The 16,896-nt window shown below is 50.8% G+C and overlaps 1 protein-coding gene across 4 annotated transcripts in view; it reads left to right on the top strand.

Annotated features, from left to right (window-relative positions):
• The first annotated feature begins 13,695 nt into the window (after positions 1-13,695).
• The window catches only part of GPR50 (G protein-coupled receptor 50), a 42,948-nt gene continuing 39,747 nt past the window's right edge, over positions 13,696-16,896 (top strand). For 2 of the 4 annotated variants that reach the window (XM_071442495.1, XM_071442493.1), the window contains exon 1: positions 13,847-13,974. Coding sequence is in view for 2 of the 4 variants with exons in the window: in XM_071442491.1 (XP_071298592.1) it covers positions 13,797-13,974; positions 14,394-14,423 (208 nt within the window). In the remaining 2 variants the exon portion in view is untranslated. Of the gene's footprint in view, positions 13,975-14,393; positions 14,424-16,896 lie in introns of all 4 variants that reach the window. The other 2 variants (XM_071442491.1, XM_071442492.1) reach the window with 2 other exon arrangements.

The raw sequence follows: 16,896 nt of genomic DNA, 5'->3' as shown, positions 1-16,896 counted from the left end.
GGGTAAAAATGGCAAAGAGCTTCTTCTGTTGTCTTTGGAGGTGCCAAAATGGGACGGAGCTGATGGGCAACAGGCACCTGGGGATGAATGAGTTGTGCAGGGGGCAGCAGGAAGGAGAAGGGGCTGGGTCTTCACCTGAGGAGCCTGGTGCCCATGGGGTGGGAGCTGGCAGTGCTCCTGCTCCAGCTGTGTGAAGCCAGGTCTGCAAAATGGGGAGGAGGAGGAGAAGGGGGGAGTTAAGGGGAAGAAATCTGCATATGGTGTGTAATGCGTTTATGAATTGGGTCTTTAATAATTTACATTACCAGTTTAATACTTTGAATACAAATTATCTTGCCCATATGCTGTGCTGACAAACATAAAAATGGAGTAATCAAAGCTGTAATAGCACTACAGCAAAAAGACATAAAATGCCACTAGAAGGCTTAGGATAAATTATTGCATGCACACACCAGCTCTATGGCTCCCTGGTGCCAAAGGATGCATTGCAATTTCTTCCTCAGACTTTGCATTTGGGCTTGAGGACTGATGCAGTACCAGGGGTACTGCTCAAAATTCTGCAAGACGGGCAGCATTTAACAAAGGAGAGGGAAGAAAAAAAGGCTCAGACTTGTTTGATAAACACCACAATTTAAATTCTGCTCTGGCATTCCATGGGCTGCCAAGAAAATATAGCCCTCTTATTTGTAGGGAGCCCCTTTCTCCCTCCAGCAGGGTTATTTGCATGTATTATAAACTGCAGTGCTGGCTTGCCATCTTCAGGCAGATGCCACACACTGCACAGCATCCCTGTGCATCCCTGTGCTGCTTGGAGGTGGTGGGTGCAGCCTGGGATACCCAAGGGAAGAGGCAGCAGGTGACCCAGGCAAAGGGCAGCATCAGTGAAACACAAGTTTCACCTCATCCCTCTTCCCACCTGAAGGTGTTCCCCTCTAATGCCTGAGCTCTGAGGGGCAGGAGGAGGTGGAGAGGATGAAACAGCCCTTGGTGCTGCCTCTTGGCCCCTCTTGGGCTGCAGTTTAGGTACAAGGGAGCAGCATGGGAGGCCTTGGGAGCTCATGGATGCTGCAGATCACTTGGTGTTTGTTTTTAGCAGTCTTTTGGTGCACGTGTGTGTGTGTGTACCAGGCACAGGGTTCTGCAGCAAAAGGAGCAGGTTGGCAAAACAGAGATGCAAGTTGTGCTCACAGGGAGCAGCTGCATTTGTAAATGTCAGCAGAGCTTGTGTTGTACCTTGTGGCAGAGCCTCTGCTTTGAAATAAATACCAGCCTATTCATTGGTGCCACATCTCCAACACATCCCAGCTACAGGCAATCTTTCACAGAAAGAGCCATTTAGGGCTCACATTTGCATACACTGAATTTCTCAGCTATCAGGGTTACTCCATGCTGTAATCCATTCAGTGCTTCTAATACGATCAGTGAAAAATGAGGCTTCTTCCCAAATAAATCATCACCAATGAAGGAAATGGTGGCTTTTCCACAAGGCCTGAGGCTCCTGCAGCAGCAATGTCGTTTTTCCAAAAGGCAGAGAACTCTGGGCAGGCTCATTCTGTGCTGCATGAGCTCACTGCCACTCTCCCCAGGATCTAAGCCCTTTGCATATGAATGAGTTTTTCCTCTCTTTGCCTCTCCCAGGATCTGCTGCTGTCTGTCTCCCTGGAATGTGGTGCCAGCAGCTCAGGAATAGTGACTGGGGTTGCCCCTCTTTGTCTCATCCTTTATTCCATGCACTGGTGCACCTCCCTCTCACGTGCTAAGGGAAGAGGAGTGATGCCAGTGTTTGGCATCCTGTGTCCTGGCAAGGTGGGTGCTCAGGGCTGCAAGAAGTCAGAGAGAGAGGAAGAGGGCACCCTCCCCCTGCCCAGCCTGGCAGTTCCTGTGTTCCACCTTGCTCTGCTCCTTGTCTTCCTCCAAAGCCTGATTTTGCCTGTGAGCAGGGGCTTTTGGAGGAGCCCCACTCCATCCCCTGGCCCTGGGGAGCAACCACACGACAGAGCAGGCCTGTTACTGCAGCCAAAACCCCTTGGTGCAAAGAGGCAACCAGAGCTTTTCCTGCCAGAGCAGAGGGACCTGTGTGAGCCAGGATGGGGAGAAACAGGTGGGCATCCAGCCCCCACTGAAAGAACTTTTCCCATTGCCAGATCTTCTGCAGAATTAGGCCCTCACTGATCCTTTTGATCCACAAATAAATTGGATGGATCAAGATCACAATGAGAAATATCCCCATTCTCATCCAGAAGGGATTTTCAGCATAAAAAGGCTTTATGTGACTCATAAACTTTAACATTTATTTCTGCACACGAGGTAAATATTTCCCCCTCTGAACGTCTAAGCAATGCAATTTTGTTTGAAGCCTCTATTTGTTTAAGTCTGAAGGTGACAATAATTCACCTGTTTTCCCTTCATGTATTTCCCCAAGCAGTGGCACGAGCCAAAATAGAGCAAACTCAGCTCTGGCTGTTTGTCACCTGTCAGCTCTGTCCCTCAAATGTGCTCAGACAAGCTTTGTCCTGGAGTTTACATTTGGGCACCTTCTGACCTCTAGCTGCTGGTAAATAGCCCCACGTTCTCCTGTTTAGAGGAAGAAATACAGCATACCTGCAAGCAGCCACTGCCAGGGCAGGCAGGAGAGAGAGACATAACTTAATCTAACTCCAGATAAATCATGATTTCACAGCGATCTGCCTGCCACAGGCTGTTGGGAGTCCCATCTCCTTGGCACTAAAGCAACACTTGTCATCCAATGTCCCAAAGAGACCCACTCATGGCCAGAGATCACAGATGACTGGGAAGATGCCTGGAGTTGTAAACACCATCAATCTGGAGAAAACAAACACTCCTGAGACCTGGTGTCAGGTGGGGATGTTTGAAGTCAGCACTTGTCTCTGCAGAGCAACAGGATGTCCACATGGGCTGCACAGATCCCCCCTCACATCTCCCCAGGTCTGGAGCTCCAGAAAGTCCAGGAGACAAAAAGTGCTGTCTGTCCTCTTCCCTGGGAGGGCTTGGCTCCCCAGATTCTGGGGGCTGCAGCCCCCCATGCAGCCCCCAGCCCCTCGCAGAAGGGACCAAGGTAGGAGTGAGCTGCTGTGGGGCAGGGGTGTTGGGGCTGCCATGTGGCTGTGTGCAGCTGCTGTGGGGCAGAGGGGTGGCTTGCTTTGGGGCTGCCATGGGGCTGTGTGCAGCTGCTGTGGGGCAGAGGGGTGGCTTTGGGGCTGGCCATGTGGCTGTGTGCAGCTGCTGTGGGGCAGAGGGGTGGCTTTGGGGCTGCCATGTGGCTGTGTGCAGCTGCTGTGGGGCAGAGGGGTGGCTTGCTTTGGGGCTGCCATGTGGCTGTGTGCAGCTGCTGTGGGGCAGAGGGGTGGCTTTGGGGCTGCCATGGGGCTGTGTGCAGCTGCTGTGGGGCAGAGGGGTGGCTTGCTTTGGGGCTGCCATGTGGCTGTGTGCAGCTGCTGGGCTGCAGCCCCATGCCTGCCAGGGGCCCTTTGCCACCCTCCAACCTGCTCCTACCAGAGAGGGAGGCTGGTTTGGGAGAGGTGTTAAAGTTTTGGTTTTAGTTCCCCACTTAGAGGCAGAGATCCCCAGTGTGGGCAGAGAGCTCTGTGTTGTCCCACACCAGCTTTTGGAGAAGCTCCCCATCTCATCACAGGCAGTGTGTTTGCAGTACAGGTACCCCACTTGGTTTTTGTCCTTTTTGGTGTCCCTTTGGTGCCTTTCCTGGAGGAGTCCTCCTGTACATCAAAGGAGTCCTCCTTTTGGAGGAGTCACTTTGATGTACAGCTGGTGTCACATGGAATCTGAAGCAGGTGCTCTCCTTCTGCCCCGCTCCCACCCAGGACTCCCCTGCAGCTCCCAGTGTCTCCCTGGGTCTCTGCCTGTCCTCAAGACATCTTCATGTCCAAGCCTAAATTCAATGCTAACATGCACAGGCTGTTTCTTTATCTGTCTGCCCTTTTTTTTTCTTTTCCCTTTTTTTTAAAGGAAACTGAATCCAAGGCTGCCATGTAATGATGGCATTGTTGTTAGCAGTTATTTCTATTTCCATAGTTCCAAGAGGTAGAAACAGAGTCCCACTGGGTTAAATGCAGCACATGTTATAACAAAAAGACAGTCTGAGTGCCAAACAACTTGCAATCTTCTTTTTAATGCAAGGAATGTAAAATTAAGATTACTATAGCAACATCTTGCCCACGATGAACACAGATAGGATTTGTTGGTCTTTATAAATATATATGAGTGTGTGTGTGTATATATATATGTAATGTACACATACAAATCCTAAATATCTCTGGCAACCTTTTCTGTAGTTGAATTTATATTTAATTTCAAGCTCTCTGTATTACAGATCTAATTTGCATTCAGCTTTCTTTTTTCATAACTTCAGCAGCCTTGCCTTTTTCCTTCAGGCTCTTTTGTGCACACTGCATGCCAGGCTGGAGTGCCCACTGCCTGGGGCGAGTGCTTACTCCCTTCCTGGGAGCAGGGACCAACTCTGACTGGGGGAGCTAATCCATCTACTGGGATTTCATTTTAACTGTATACAACTCTGTTAAACCTTATAACTGACTTAACATCTCCAAATTTGCTTTCTTCAATCACATCTTAGGAAAGTGGGGTGAACCTGAGACACGCACATCCTTCCTTTTTCTTCCCATTTCTCTTCTCTGAAGTTATTTGTTCAACTTTCAATGAATTTCCTCTGAGGTATGAACTGAAGCTCTCATTTCTTCCCCATGCCTGAGTAAAACCTGGGCCCTGGTTTTATTAAGAAATGCCTGTGGGGAGGGCAGAGCACAACCAGGAGTGAGGAGCTGAGGGAAAGGCAGCAGGAGGATGGATGGTCCTACAGCTCAGTGTCACTTAAATTCTCTAGCAAAGCAGCAGAAATTCAAGCACTGTTTTCACCTTGTTGCAGAGGTAAGTGGAGTTACTGATAAAGAAGAGCTTTAACATCACCAGATCTGAAGAGAGCTGCCTTTGCTTATGAGCCTGCAACTGGGGAGGAGGGGAAAAGCAGGCACCAAACTGTGCTAAGGAGAGCTGGAGGATACCACTCTCTGCCAAAGAAAGACACACTGGAGGGATACCCTCTTCTCTCAAGGAGCAGGAGGAACTTGCAGCTCACTTGTAGCAGCTTTAAGGCTGTGAGTTGAACGTGCACAGTTGGAGGGTTGGTGGATCCACTGTTTTGGGACCAGACTGTAATGGAGATCTGAGAACCAAAACTGAAAACGTCTGCTGGCAGGTCTGGATGGAGAAGCTGGAAAGCAGCCTGGAGTTGCCAGCTGCAGATTTCTGGTGCCTATGACTTAGCAGAATTAAATACAAGGAAATAAATCACAGGCAGCTCTGCCTGCAGGGTCTAGAAGGAAAGCAAGGGGCTGGGGTGAGGAGGGTAAGCAACCCAGTGGGTCTGTGGGGATGGCAGGAGTGGAAAGGTGAAGAATGGATCTGCAGGGCACAGAGAGGCCCACTTTCAAAGCCCACCCAGGCAAAACCAGTAACTTTCCTCCTGACAGAACTGCTCTATGAGCCAGAATCAATGCCCTCCTGCAGAGCCTGCAAAGACACTGACAGGTGTAAGTGTGCAGGGCTGATGCCCAGAGGAGGTTTCTGGGTGCAGTTATTGCAGAGATGGGTGGGACAGAGCAAACACGAGGGGTTCTTCACACGTGCATTGGGTGTTGGTGTGCACCTTACAGTGGCAGGCTGAAGATACAAGGGCAGCTGAAGATCAGACCAGGCAATGGGGAGTGGCTTGGAGACCAGTGGAAGTTCATGAGCAATGATGCATTATAGGGCAAAGTGATTTTTGTAGGATGGGCACTCAGCTGTTTGCTGCAGGAAAGTTGTTCCTTTGCTTATTTGTCCCTGACCCTGGGCTGACCTGTAGGCAGAAGAGACTTTGCTACCTCCTTGCCCAAAGGAAGGAGTAAAGGCAGGCTCCAGGGGTCCAGCAGGGCTGTGAAACAGGCCCAGGAGGAGTCAGCAAGGTCTGTAGGGCTGAACAAACCATCTTCAAGACCACAGGTTAAAATCCACACACACTTTCTCATCCTGTTCACTGGAATGGGCACCTAGCAGGACAAGAGTCTGTTTATGATGGAAGTTAACCCTGGGCTCCCTCAGGTAAGAGCAGCTGCAGTGGGCAGTGTGAGCACCAGTGCTGTGCATGGGGTAAAGGTTTGTGTGCACCCCCAGCCCAGAGACCTGGTTGCTTGCCTCTTGGAAATGCTGCAGAGCTGTGCAGGTGTGCTGGATGGTCCAGTGAAATCAGAGCTTTTAGTGGGACTACAGCAAGAGAAGAGAATCATTTCCCATCTATGGGCTGCACATTGCTGATATATACCAAAGTGATAGCCTGAGGAAAGGGAATCTCTTCACTGCAGAAAAAACATTGGTTGTGGAGTCAACTGGCTGCAGCTCCTCTGTGAACTACCAGCACACTGGACTGTGGATGGCTGCACTTCTGCAGGGGCAGGTAGGTACCACATCCCCCTTGGCTCCACAGCACTGCTGTGCCAGCCACCATCACCTCTCTGCTTTTTATTACTCTTGACCCTCCTGTTCCCATCAGGTGTTTTTAAGCAGGCCTGCCACCAAGGCTGTAATCGGTTCTCATGTGCTCCTATTTATGCTCTCACCCAGCAATTTGCACAGGGCTGTCGAGCTCTCTGCTCGTAATTGACAGGGGAAGGCAATCTGCTTCATGAGAGGAAGCATCTCCACAGCTGCTGGATCTGAGCAGGCTATTTCCCATAATGAGGGTGAGGTAAAGCAGGATCTCACTAACAGCCATGGATGTAGCTGAGCCCTCATTACTGCAGGCACAGAGGTGCTGCTTGGGACATAATTAAGAGCTCAAAAGTGTGGCACTGTCCTTCCTGCACTGCTGCCTCATAGCAAGATGCTTAGTGCCAAGTGCTCCTGAAGTTTGCTCAAGTGACAATCCAGGCTGCAGGAGGGGCTGCTCCAGCAAAGGGAAAGCTCCTTGTCTTCTTTCTTAAGACAGTTCTTGAAGAGGACAGCCATGGGAATTCCAGCCTTAGCACTGGAAAGTAACTGCCAATGGCAATGGCTTGTGCATCCCCAGCTGGAGAAGCAGCTTGGATGTGGTGTGGGCAGAATGTTTGCAGGTGGGTGTGCATCCAAACACAAATGGGGCTGGGGAGGCAGGGAATGTGAAGGGGAGGGTCCCCAGAGCATCTCAGCAGTTTCCATCTCACACTGTTGCCCCTGAACAGTCAGGATAAAATTAGGTCCCTTCTCCCCATACAGGTGGTGGTGAACTGGGTAATACCCTGATCTTTCCAAAATTTTGGCCAGATTCCTCCAGCTGATCTCTAACTGAGATGAACCCTGGGCTGGAGGAGGGGGAAGTAAGGGGAGAGAGAGTGAGGTGAGGAAGGCTGTGAGAGCTGCACTGGGAAAACTGAGAGTAACTCAGCCAGCATCCCTGCAGGTGCTGATGTGGGAAACTGTGAGAACAGCAAGATTTTTGTGTGCACAGCATGTTGGGGCAAAAGGGATGGGCTGGAAAGGGAATGGTGAAAGGAGACCTGTAAGGAGCAGGAATGGGTTTGGTTTCTACAGGTAAGAAAAGGGACTGGGTGAGGAATCCCAATGAGAAAAAGTATGCAGTGCTGCTTTTTTCCTCCCTCTTTTTCTCCTACCATTCCAAGAAGTTTCTATGGAAGGGAAAAGTCTGCCCCAACCTCACTTGAGCACATTTGGGGGATAGTGTGAGGAGAATGAATGGTCTTTCTTCTGCTTGAGTCAAAGGCAGATCTTGAACACAAATGGTGTGAGGGGACTGGTCTGTCATGAACAAGCTTTCCTCACTTTGCATTATATTGATTTGCAGAAGTTTCTTACTTGGATACTAAAACAATTAATTGTTTAGGTTTTGTTAGCTATTAAATATATCAATTAAATCCTTCCCTGAAGGTTTTTCCCCTCAACAAACCCCACCAGCTGGACCATTTCCATATCTTTCCTTCAGCCATGATTGTCACCTGGGAGAGTCCCATGCTACCTCTCAATTGTCATCTGAACCTCCTCCCTGAGCAGCCTACACAGCAACCGGGCTGTCTTTGCTGGGAGCAGGCCCTCTAATTTGGTTTTTTTTTTGGGCAGGATTAAGTAAAGTGACTGAAAAATCCCACATTCTGTCCTAGCATCTTGAGACCTGCAGCAAGACTGGTTCCAGCCATGGGATGCTGCCCAATGTAGCTGGTGGTGAGAGCTACCACAAAACCCAGCACGTGTGTCCCCAGGGATGCAGAGCTGGGTTCGAGGCACTGATGATGCTGCAGGAAGAAGCCTGAGTTTCTGAGTTTCTTCACACATATTTATTTGTCAGCAGAGATTGTACAAATCCCATGCATAATTCAGCCACTGCCATACAAATCATCCCACCAGTAAAAGCCTTTTCTGAAAGCACGATTTGATTGCAACAAACTTTGACCTAAATGTGCTGCAGCCCCGTATGACAGGTTTTAAACTTTTGCCATCACTTCCTTCCGAGAGGCAGAGTGAATCTAGGTCAGTCCCCCCTTGCTTGTTTGTAATGAGGCTAATTCTGATTTCATTCATGTTGCATCCTCGAGTTTGAGATGGGGGGAAAAATTGGGATATTTGAAAAGGCAAGTCAGCCTCAAAGTAATTCTTAAATCTCATGGTGGAGCAGAGGAAGTGGCTTGATGTTGCATCGAAAGGCAACATTGATGGTGCCATTTATTATTCAGGGTGCAAAAGGAAGGCAGACTTTTCCTTCTTTCCCTTTTCATTTAGATGGCAGCGTTAAGCCGGGCTGGATGCAGGGGCCTGTGCCGGGGCTCTGGCGGTGATTAGCAGCCAGGGCTGCTCCGGCCAGCGGGAGCTCTGAGCGCTGCTCGCTGCTGCTGCCGCTGCCCGGGGACAAAGGGGGAAGCGGCTGAACACGATGTTCGCCGTTTGTCTGGAGCTCCTGGGCGAGCTCGGCAGCATAAACAGAGCCGCTGGTTTGCTGGCCTCCTCCAGGATGGCAGCTCAGGGCAAGCGGCTGCATTCATCTCTTTAGTGCAGCAGCAGCCAGTGCTGCTTTTCCCAGGACTGGGGTTGCTTTAGCCGTGCACAGTGCAGCTGTGCTGCCTCTCTGTACCACAGAAAAGTTTGGGAGAGAGAAACAGCTCCTGAATATGTTTGGCTAAAGAGCTGCAGGTGGGCAATAGTGATTCCCCTGTAAGTAATGGTTTGGAAATAATTCTGCCTGCTAGCAACGTGCTGGATTTAAGGGCACAATTGAGATAAGGGATGGGGGTGAAAAGTGTTTGCCCTTATTTTTATGCTAATAGTCATGATGCATGGCAGGACTAAATGACTTATTTTAGCCATGTTTGTGGGCTCAGTGAGTCTTAGACTGCACAGAGGAATGAACCTCTATTGTCTGGGAGGTCTAGATCAGAATCTTAAGCAAACAAACCAGACTGTACTGGAAAGGCATGTGCTGAAGCTCTCCACTGGCTGAGCACTGCATCCTTGTGGCCTTTCAACACCTGTGGGCTGCTGCTATCAATATGGGAGGCAGCAGAGACCTCTAAGCTCTCACCCAGTCTGTTCAGGGCTGGAGGAAACCTGCTCTGCCCATCACCAGGAGCAGCCTAAAGAGTGCAGGGGCTGAAGAGTGTGGAAGTAGTCCATGTGGCAAAGGATTTATCAGCGTCATTTCTGCTTCTGCTTAGTGTGTCTCCCAAAGGCCATTGCTTGAGTCAAAATGCCCATGTATTGAGAAACTACAACTTTCATTGCCTGCTGTTTTTGTTAGAAATAAATACAAGTACTTGGCTAGGCTGGTGTGGTGGGAGAAGAGGAATTCAGCTTCATTCAGCATCTTTGCCCTGCGTGTGTGTGGATCTGGGGAACAGAGCAGGTGTTTGGTGGGACATGGGCAAGGGAGACACCTGAGTGTTACTGCTTGGGGACCTCAGTGTCAGGAGTGACTACAGAACTGCCCTTGCAGCTCACTGGGAGTTCTTTTCAGTGAGGAAACCACTAACCTGCCCCATGGTCCAGCTGCTTCTCCAGCTGGGGATGGCACTTGGTGGTCCCTGTGGTCCTGGTGCTTTCTTTTGCAAGGAGGGAATGACAGATCAAAGATGGCTTGCCTGCACCCTGTCTGCAACTGAGACAGGCAGCGTGGAAGTTGAGACTCTGATTTTGTATCTCTCTCCTTTCCTTTCATGTCTCCTCCCTCCTTTGAAGTGGGACACCAAGATACCTTTGAATGAGCTCATGTTCATGTTGGAATTCTGAAATTTCCAACCTGGTGTTCCTGATTCAGTGCTAACCTACCTGTTCCAGCAGGTACCCAGGGGGCCAATAATTATTTTCCTAAGTGTGAGGAGTTCCCCAGGTCTGGCTAAAGGGAATGGGTACGTCACTGTCACTAAGCATGCTTAGTCAAAACAGTAAGAAAAATTGGTCTTAAATATGCCAAATTCAGTATAGTAGTGTTTGTAGAGAACAGCTATTATTTTTGTATATTTGACAAAAGTTAATTGTCTCTGTGACAATCAGGGTAGTAGTCAGCCTGTCCCTGTAAAGGAGGGGAAAAAATTCTTCATTTATAAGCGATTCATTAAGTAGCATTAAAGCTGTCTCTGAAGACAAAATAATCTTTTTAAAGAGGACTCAAGGTAGCGAGAAGGGAGATTAATGCCTCAGCTATTTTTCAATTATGTAAGCTTCCATTTATTACAATATACCTGGATTAACTCTTACTAAGCTGTGTGCCCTGGTAGGTAGGGATGTGAAACGGGGGTGTTTTGCTCAGGGAGGGATGAGAGGTGCTCTGCACAGGGCTGCTGTGAGAGGCATGGCAGGAGGGTGCCAGGCACTGCCCCTCCCAGCCTCCCTGTCAGCAAAGCTGTGACAATTTTGCACATGCAGTGTGCATTTATGGTGCTGGAATATTTTGCACTGATTACATTCTACTTGGTCTTCCTGTCTGCATGCATGTACCTACTCTCCCTGGTGTAGTTCAGGTACTGAAGGGTTCTGGTTTCTGGCCCTAATTCAGGTGCCTTCTCCTGTGATCATGTGCATGATCCTTTCAAATGAGCCTAAATTCTTCTAACACACTGGGGATACTCTTATTTCAGCGTGATTTATGTCAGCAATTCTGGTAAAGTGTAATTAAAAAGGTCTCATTGATACCTCTACCTTAATTTTTTTTCCCTTGCCACTGCTTCCTAGAGTGCTTGCCTTGTCTTAATTGAAGCAGTGAAGAGTCCATTTAGCAGGAAGGTGGGAGGAAACAGCCTGAAGATCATTCATCTAAATCACTCCAGTGATGAAAACAGTTGCTCACTACATCTATCATAATTTCTTCTAAGTTTCTTATAGAAGATTAGTTGCTGCAGCTATGCAGATGCACACATGCCTGGTAGAGCTCTGCAGACCTTCCTGTGTAGGGCAGTCACTCTAGGCTGTGGAAAAAGAGCTGCTTTTTGCAGGTATAAATTACACACCAAAAAAAGTGTGCAGATTAAAAACCCTTTTTATGTTTTTCCAGTTGCATTTGTTTAATGAAATGTTACACCCCCTTTACCTCGCACTGCTCTGTGAACCAGGTTTTTTTAAGTGTGAGGCTAAAATCTTTTTTGGGTAGCTTTGGTGCTTTTGCCAAGACACTTTTATGTAAAGTTCAGGTCCTTTGAAGTCTCATCCTTGTTCTCCACAGCTGAAACGCTCCTGAGAGCATCTTATAAATGGTGCAAAACTGACAGAGAAGAGCAGAGTGAAGGTGAAAGGGGCTGAAAGGATATGTCCATGAGAGTTCACCTTACTCCTGTCTGCAGGTATGTCCTGAACAGAGCAGCTGAAAGTCCATGAACAAAACTATTTGATTTACACGGAAAAAATATTTTCAAAACTATGCAGAATGTCAAAAGGAAGCCAAAAGAAGCTACATATCAAGCCAAACTGCTGTCTTTAACAACTCAAGGATTTTGATAGCTCTGACCCTGGGCCACCAGGCCAGGGCAGACCCTGTTTGCTGCTGGTCTCTGCTGTGCCTTGTGCTGCTTGCACTCTGCTGGCAGGGAATGAGCCACCAAAGGCTTTGCTTTTTGCTTTGTTATTGACTCACTCGACCAGGCAGCAATAAAACCCCCATGGTGGGTTGTGACACAACCTTAATGTTTGCCTGGATACTTTGACCCGCACACAGAGGGGTGGCTTTGGACAGGAGCAGGAGGTGGTGCTGGACAGACTGAGCATGGACCTGCCCTCTGTCCTGCCCATGGCTGGTGCTGAGCACCTCTGCTATGAACACAGGCTGAGAGCTGGGCTTGTTCAACCTGCAGAAGAGAAAATTTCAGGGACACCTTATAGCACCTTCCAGTCTCTAAGGGGGGCTACAAGAGAGCTGGAGAAGGACTTTACACAAGGGCAGGGAATGGCTTTAAACTGACAGAGGGTGGGTTTGGATTAGATAAAAGGAAGAAATTTTTGACTGTTGGGGATGATGAGGAATAGGTTGCCCAGAGCAGCTGTGAATGCCCCATCACTTGAAATGCTCCAGGCCAGGCTGGATGGGGCTCTGAGTTCCCTGGTGCTCCTGAAGGTGTCCCTGCCCAGGGCACTTGGAACTGAATGATCTTTAAGATCCTTTCCAACTCAAACCATTCCATGGTTCTATAGTATCCCTATTTTCTCTTTTCTGATTTTGTTTTCTAAACAAAGCTGAGAGCTCATATGGTTGCGGCATTGCAGCCACAGCCTGACCATAGCGGTTTGGTGTCTTCTTGCTCATGGTGGTGTGGAATAAAGCACAGAAAGGTGCCTGGAAGCTCCAGCCATGGGGCTGGGCTGTGGGAACGAGGTATCCCAGCTACGGGAGCCGGGTGTCCCGGCTGAGGGAGCTGGGTATCCCGGCTGAGGGAGCTGGGTATCCCGGCTGAATGCTCTTTTCCTGCGGCTGAGGAGCCGCTGAGTGAGAGGGCTGCTGAACTGACATTACTGCTGGGGATTCTGCAGTGCACACGTTACGATGGGTAAAAAGCATTAAACCCAAAGTGAATGGTCTTATTCTGGCGTAATTGGTTGAAAAAGTCCCTGTGGGGATGGGTTTGCCTGAGGGGTGGCTGGCTGGGAGCGGAGCCGCGGGGCGATGGGAAGCAAAGGCACCGGGAAAGGCTTCAGCGACTCGAGGTGCGAAACTTCGCCTCGTAATCTCTCCCTGCCGGCACCTGTGCCCGAGGGCGGGAGACGGGCGAGCAGCGGAGGCGGGCGGGGTGCGGGTCCCGCCGTGAGGGCCGGCGGGGCTGCGGGGACCGGCGGGGTGCGGGTCCCGCCGTGAGGGCCGGCGGGGTGCGGGTCTCGGCGTGGCTGAAGGGCTGCGGGTCTCGGCGTGGCTGAAGGGCTGCGGGTCTCGGCGTGGCTGCGGGTCTCGGCGTGGCTGAAGGGCTGCGGGGCTCGGCGGGGCTGCGGGGCCCGGCGGCTCCGAGAGGGGACCCCCGCCCGCCCCCGCCCCGCGCCGCCCGCCGCCGCCGCCGCGCGGTGGCGCCATCGGCCCGGAGAGCGCCTCAGTGCCCCCGGCGCGCACCGGGCACCCCCGCCCGGCCCCCCCGCTCCGCCCCGGGCAGGGCGGCGGCACCGCCGGGGAGGGGGCGGCGGCACCGCCGGGGAGGGGGCGGCGGGCTCGCCCCGGGACGGGCCGGGCCGGGCCGGGCTGGGCCCGGGGGTGAGAGCTGCCGTCGGGGCGGGAGGAGGAGGAGGAGGGGCCCCGGCGGCGGTGGGCAGAGGCGCGCATGGAGCGGCCGGGGAGCAACGGGAGCTGCCCAGGCTGCCCAGGGCTGGAGGGGGGCCCGGCGGCGGGAGCCGCCACCGGCCTGGCGGCCGTGCTTATCTTCACCATCGTGGTGGACGTGCTGGGCAACGCGCTGGTCATCCTGTCTGTGCTGCGGAACAAGAAGCTCCGCAACGCCGGTGAGCGCGAGGCGGGCGCGGGGCGGGCGCGAGGGGCGGGCGGAGCGGAGCGGCCCCGGCGGAGCGGAGCGGAGCAGCCCCGCACCTCACCGCACCTCACCGCACCTCACCGCACCGCGCCCCGGGCTCCGCCGGCCCGGCCCCGCACGGCCCCGCTGCTGGCGGGGCTGCAGCCCGCGGGCAGCGGCGGGAGCAGAACGGCAGCCCCGCACCGGGGCGGTGAGGGCACCTCCCCTGGGGAGCCCCGGGTCCGGTCTGCCCCGGCCGAGGACTCCGAGCTGCGCTGAGCCGGAGCAGTGCCCGCCCGTCGCTTCTCTCCGCTGGCCGGGCTGCCGCGGGGTTCCCGGCTCGCTCTCTGCCCGTCCCGTCCCGCTGCTGCTGCTGCTGTCCTCCGACTTTTCGAAACTTTTGTCCCCCAGAGGCAGCTGCAGACGGAGGAGCCAGCTCAGGTAAAACCCACGTCCCTTCAGCGACCCGCGCTGGGAGGAGCGGGGCAGAGGTGCAGGTGAGGACGACTCCGAGTGCCGCGTCAGGTGCTCAGCAAGAGTGCTCGGGTTTTTAAGACAAGTCCGTTACAACGTTGTACACTTGCTTTTGTGTTCCAGCCTTTCAGTGTTTTAGTATTTTTATTACAAACCTGCTATGCTGAAAGCAGAGTGTAGAATTTATGTGTTTTTTCCACGGGTAACTTGGAAGTCTACTTTGTAACCTTATGTACTGACCTCCCTAATGAATTCATCTGGGAAAATTGTTAAACTGATATTATTCAGTGTTTTTAAGAAGGCTGTATTATGCGAGGGTGTAAATTTCTTTCCTTCAAAGTCTTATTATTTTAGCAAAGAAATACTGGATATCAGTATTAACACAGAACTTATGCTGGATAAAAATTGCTATGTAAGGAGTTTCAAGTAATCTGTGTAGTGCTGCTTAAATTGTACCATAGAGTATGTTTTACTGAGGACTATATCACTGTCTGCTTTTATAGAGAGACATAAAATGACCTTCAGTTTTATAGCTTGTAAAATAGCTTTAATGAAATATCTGTGGTGTTTATGATGTGCAAGTTGCAAGTATTTTGAGATGCTGATGTCTCACTGTCTCTCTCAGTCTCCTGTAAATAAGCAGTAACTCAACAAGGTTCAGTAAAAGTACTGGATGGATAAGGCTGAGAGGACAATTTCACTCCAATGCCTCCAACATTTGATTGATTTATTAATGAAAGAAAGCACAGAAATGGCCATTGGCTTGGGCAGGCACTGGATGCAGTGACCCTGAATAGTGAGTGGCTTTTTAACTGGTACATAAAACGCTGCCCATAGCTACAGGCAGGCTGTACTGGATTTATGAGAAACTGCAATATAGCTGGAAAAGCTCCTCTCTTCAGCTTTGCTTTAAAATGTGGGTGCAGCAAGCCTGTAATCAGTGGTTCTGAGGAAGGAAAGCACCCTACCCTTCTCCCAAGATAACTAGCTGTTTATGTTATCTGGCTGCAAGCAGACTTGAAGCTATTAGCGGCTTTTATTACCTTTCACATCGTTGATCACTTGAATGCATTTCATGTTTTAAGACTGCCTCCACTGTGAGTTGAGTTAAAGCTGCTGTGAAAGTGAAAAAGAACAGCTTTGAGTTGAAGTGATCACGGAGATATTTTCCAGAGCTTAGTCCTTGTCAGTAGCCTGTTGTCTGCTCTCTGTACGAGCTGTCGGCGTGTGGGAATAAAGTCAACACAAGTGCAAACAGTGCTAATCTTCCTGATCTGAGGGGACGTGGCTCTTGTTGCACACAGAACGTGAGTGTGACTAGTGGGGAATTCAGTGTGACAGACTTTGAAGCTGTGGTAAGTCCCAGGACCCATCCTGTTTTGTTCACCTGAGCACTGTTCCTCCTTCAGTCACAGCCTAAACTGGGAATGCCTGTGCTAAATCATGAAGGTGTTCAGCAGCAGGAGGATGAGGTGGTCAGGCCAGTGGTGGTGGTTTTATTCAGTAAAGTAAAATGTCTAACCTGCATCTAAGTGTTGTCATCTTGTGTTGCTAAAAAGATCATATGTGCTTAGGGTATTCAGACAGTCCTGCATCTCTCTGTGTTGGGAAGTAAGCAGTCTGTCAGCCTCCCTGGATGCAGGACAAAAAGTCAGGAATCTCAGCTCAGTTCATGCTCCTCCTGACATGTGAGCAGCCACGTGAATGAGAGGGGATCCAGCAGCCAGATTGAAGTCCTTTGGACAAAGAGTTTATCTGCTCGTGTGCAAATACAGCCTAAGCCAGTTCAATAAATGAAAAGGGCACCTGTGATGGCTGTGTCAGCTCTTGCCAAATCCTGGAAGGACCAGGTCTTCGTTTCTGGAGCAAGCTCACTCAAGGTCACCCAGCTGGAGCTAAAACTGTATTGTCAGGCTAAGCTGGGTTCAGGCTGGGATGTGTAACTGGCACTGCTTCAGGAGCTCTGGTGGGTGGGCACTCTTGTGAGGTGGGGTTTTTGGTCTGTTATCCTGGATGCTTTTGAAGAACCTGTCCCTTGTCACTTCAGCACTGCCCACAGCTGCAATGGCACGTAGCCACAAGAGTGTGGCTGTTGGGCAGCATCTCACCATCAGCATTTGCCTGGAACTGAACAAAGAGAAGGAGGTGGGTGGTGCCTGTGGGCAGAGGAAACTGGGATTCACTGAAAGCCCCAGGTGTCCTTTGTGGTAGACAGTTCACATCAACAGCTGGCTGTTCAGCCAGTCATGCTGGAGAATGTCTGGTGTTAGGCTTTCCCACATCCAGCTACTTGGACACTTGGAGATATTTGTGTGGTCAGACAGGTTCAAAAACGCTCCAGGCTTTGGTCTGTATGTCCACAGTGCAGGGCAGTGACATGACTGAGGGTGAAGGGTGTGAGGAATAACCCTGCTCCTCTCACAGGAAAGATGTCTGTATG

This window comes from Agelaius tricolor, unplaced genomic scaffold, assembly GCF_023055355.1.
Source record: "Agelaius tricolor isolate 1412-34295 unplaced genomic scaffold, bAgeTri1.0.p SCAF_17, whole genome shotgun sequence".
Lineage (NCBI taxonomy): Eukaryota > Metazoa > Chordata > Aves > Passeriformes > Icteridae > Agelaius > Agelaius tricolor.
This window is presented reverse-complemented; position numbering and strand designations above follow the sequence as displayed.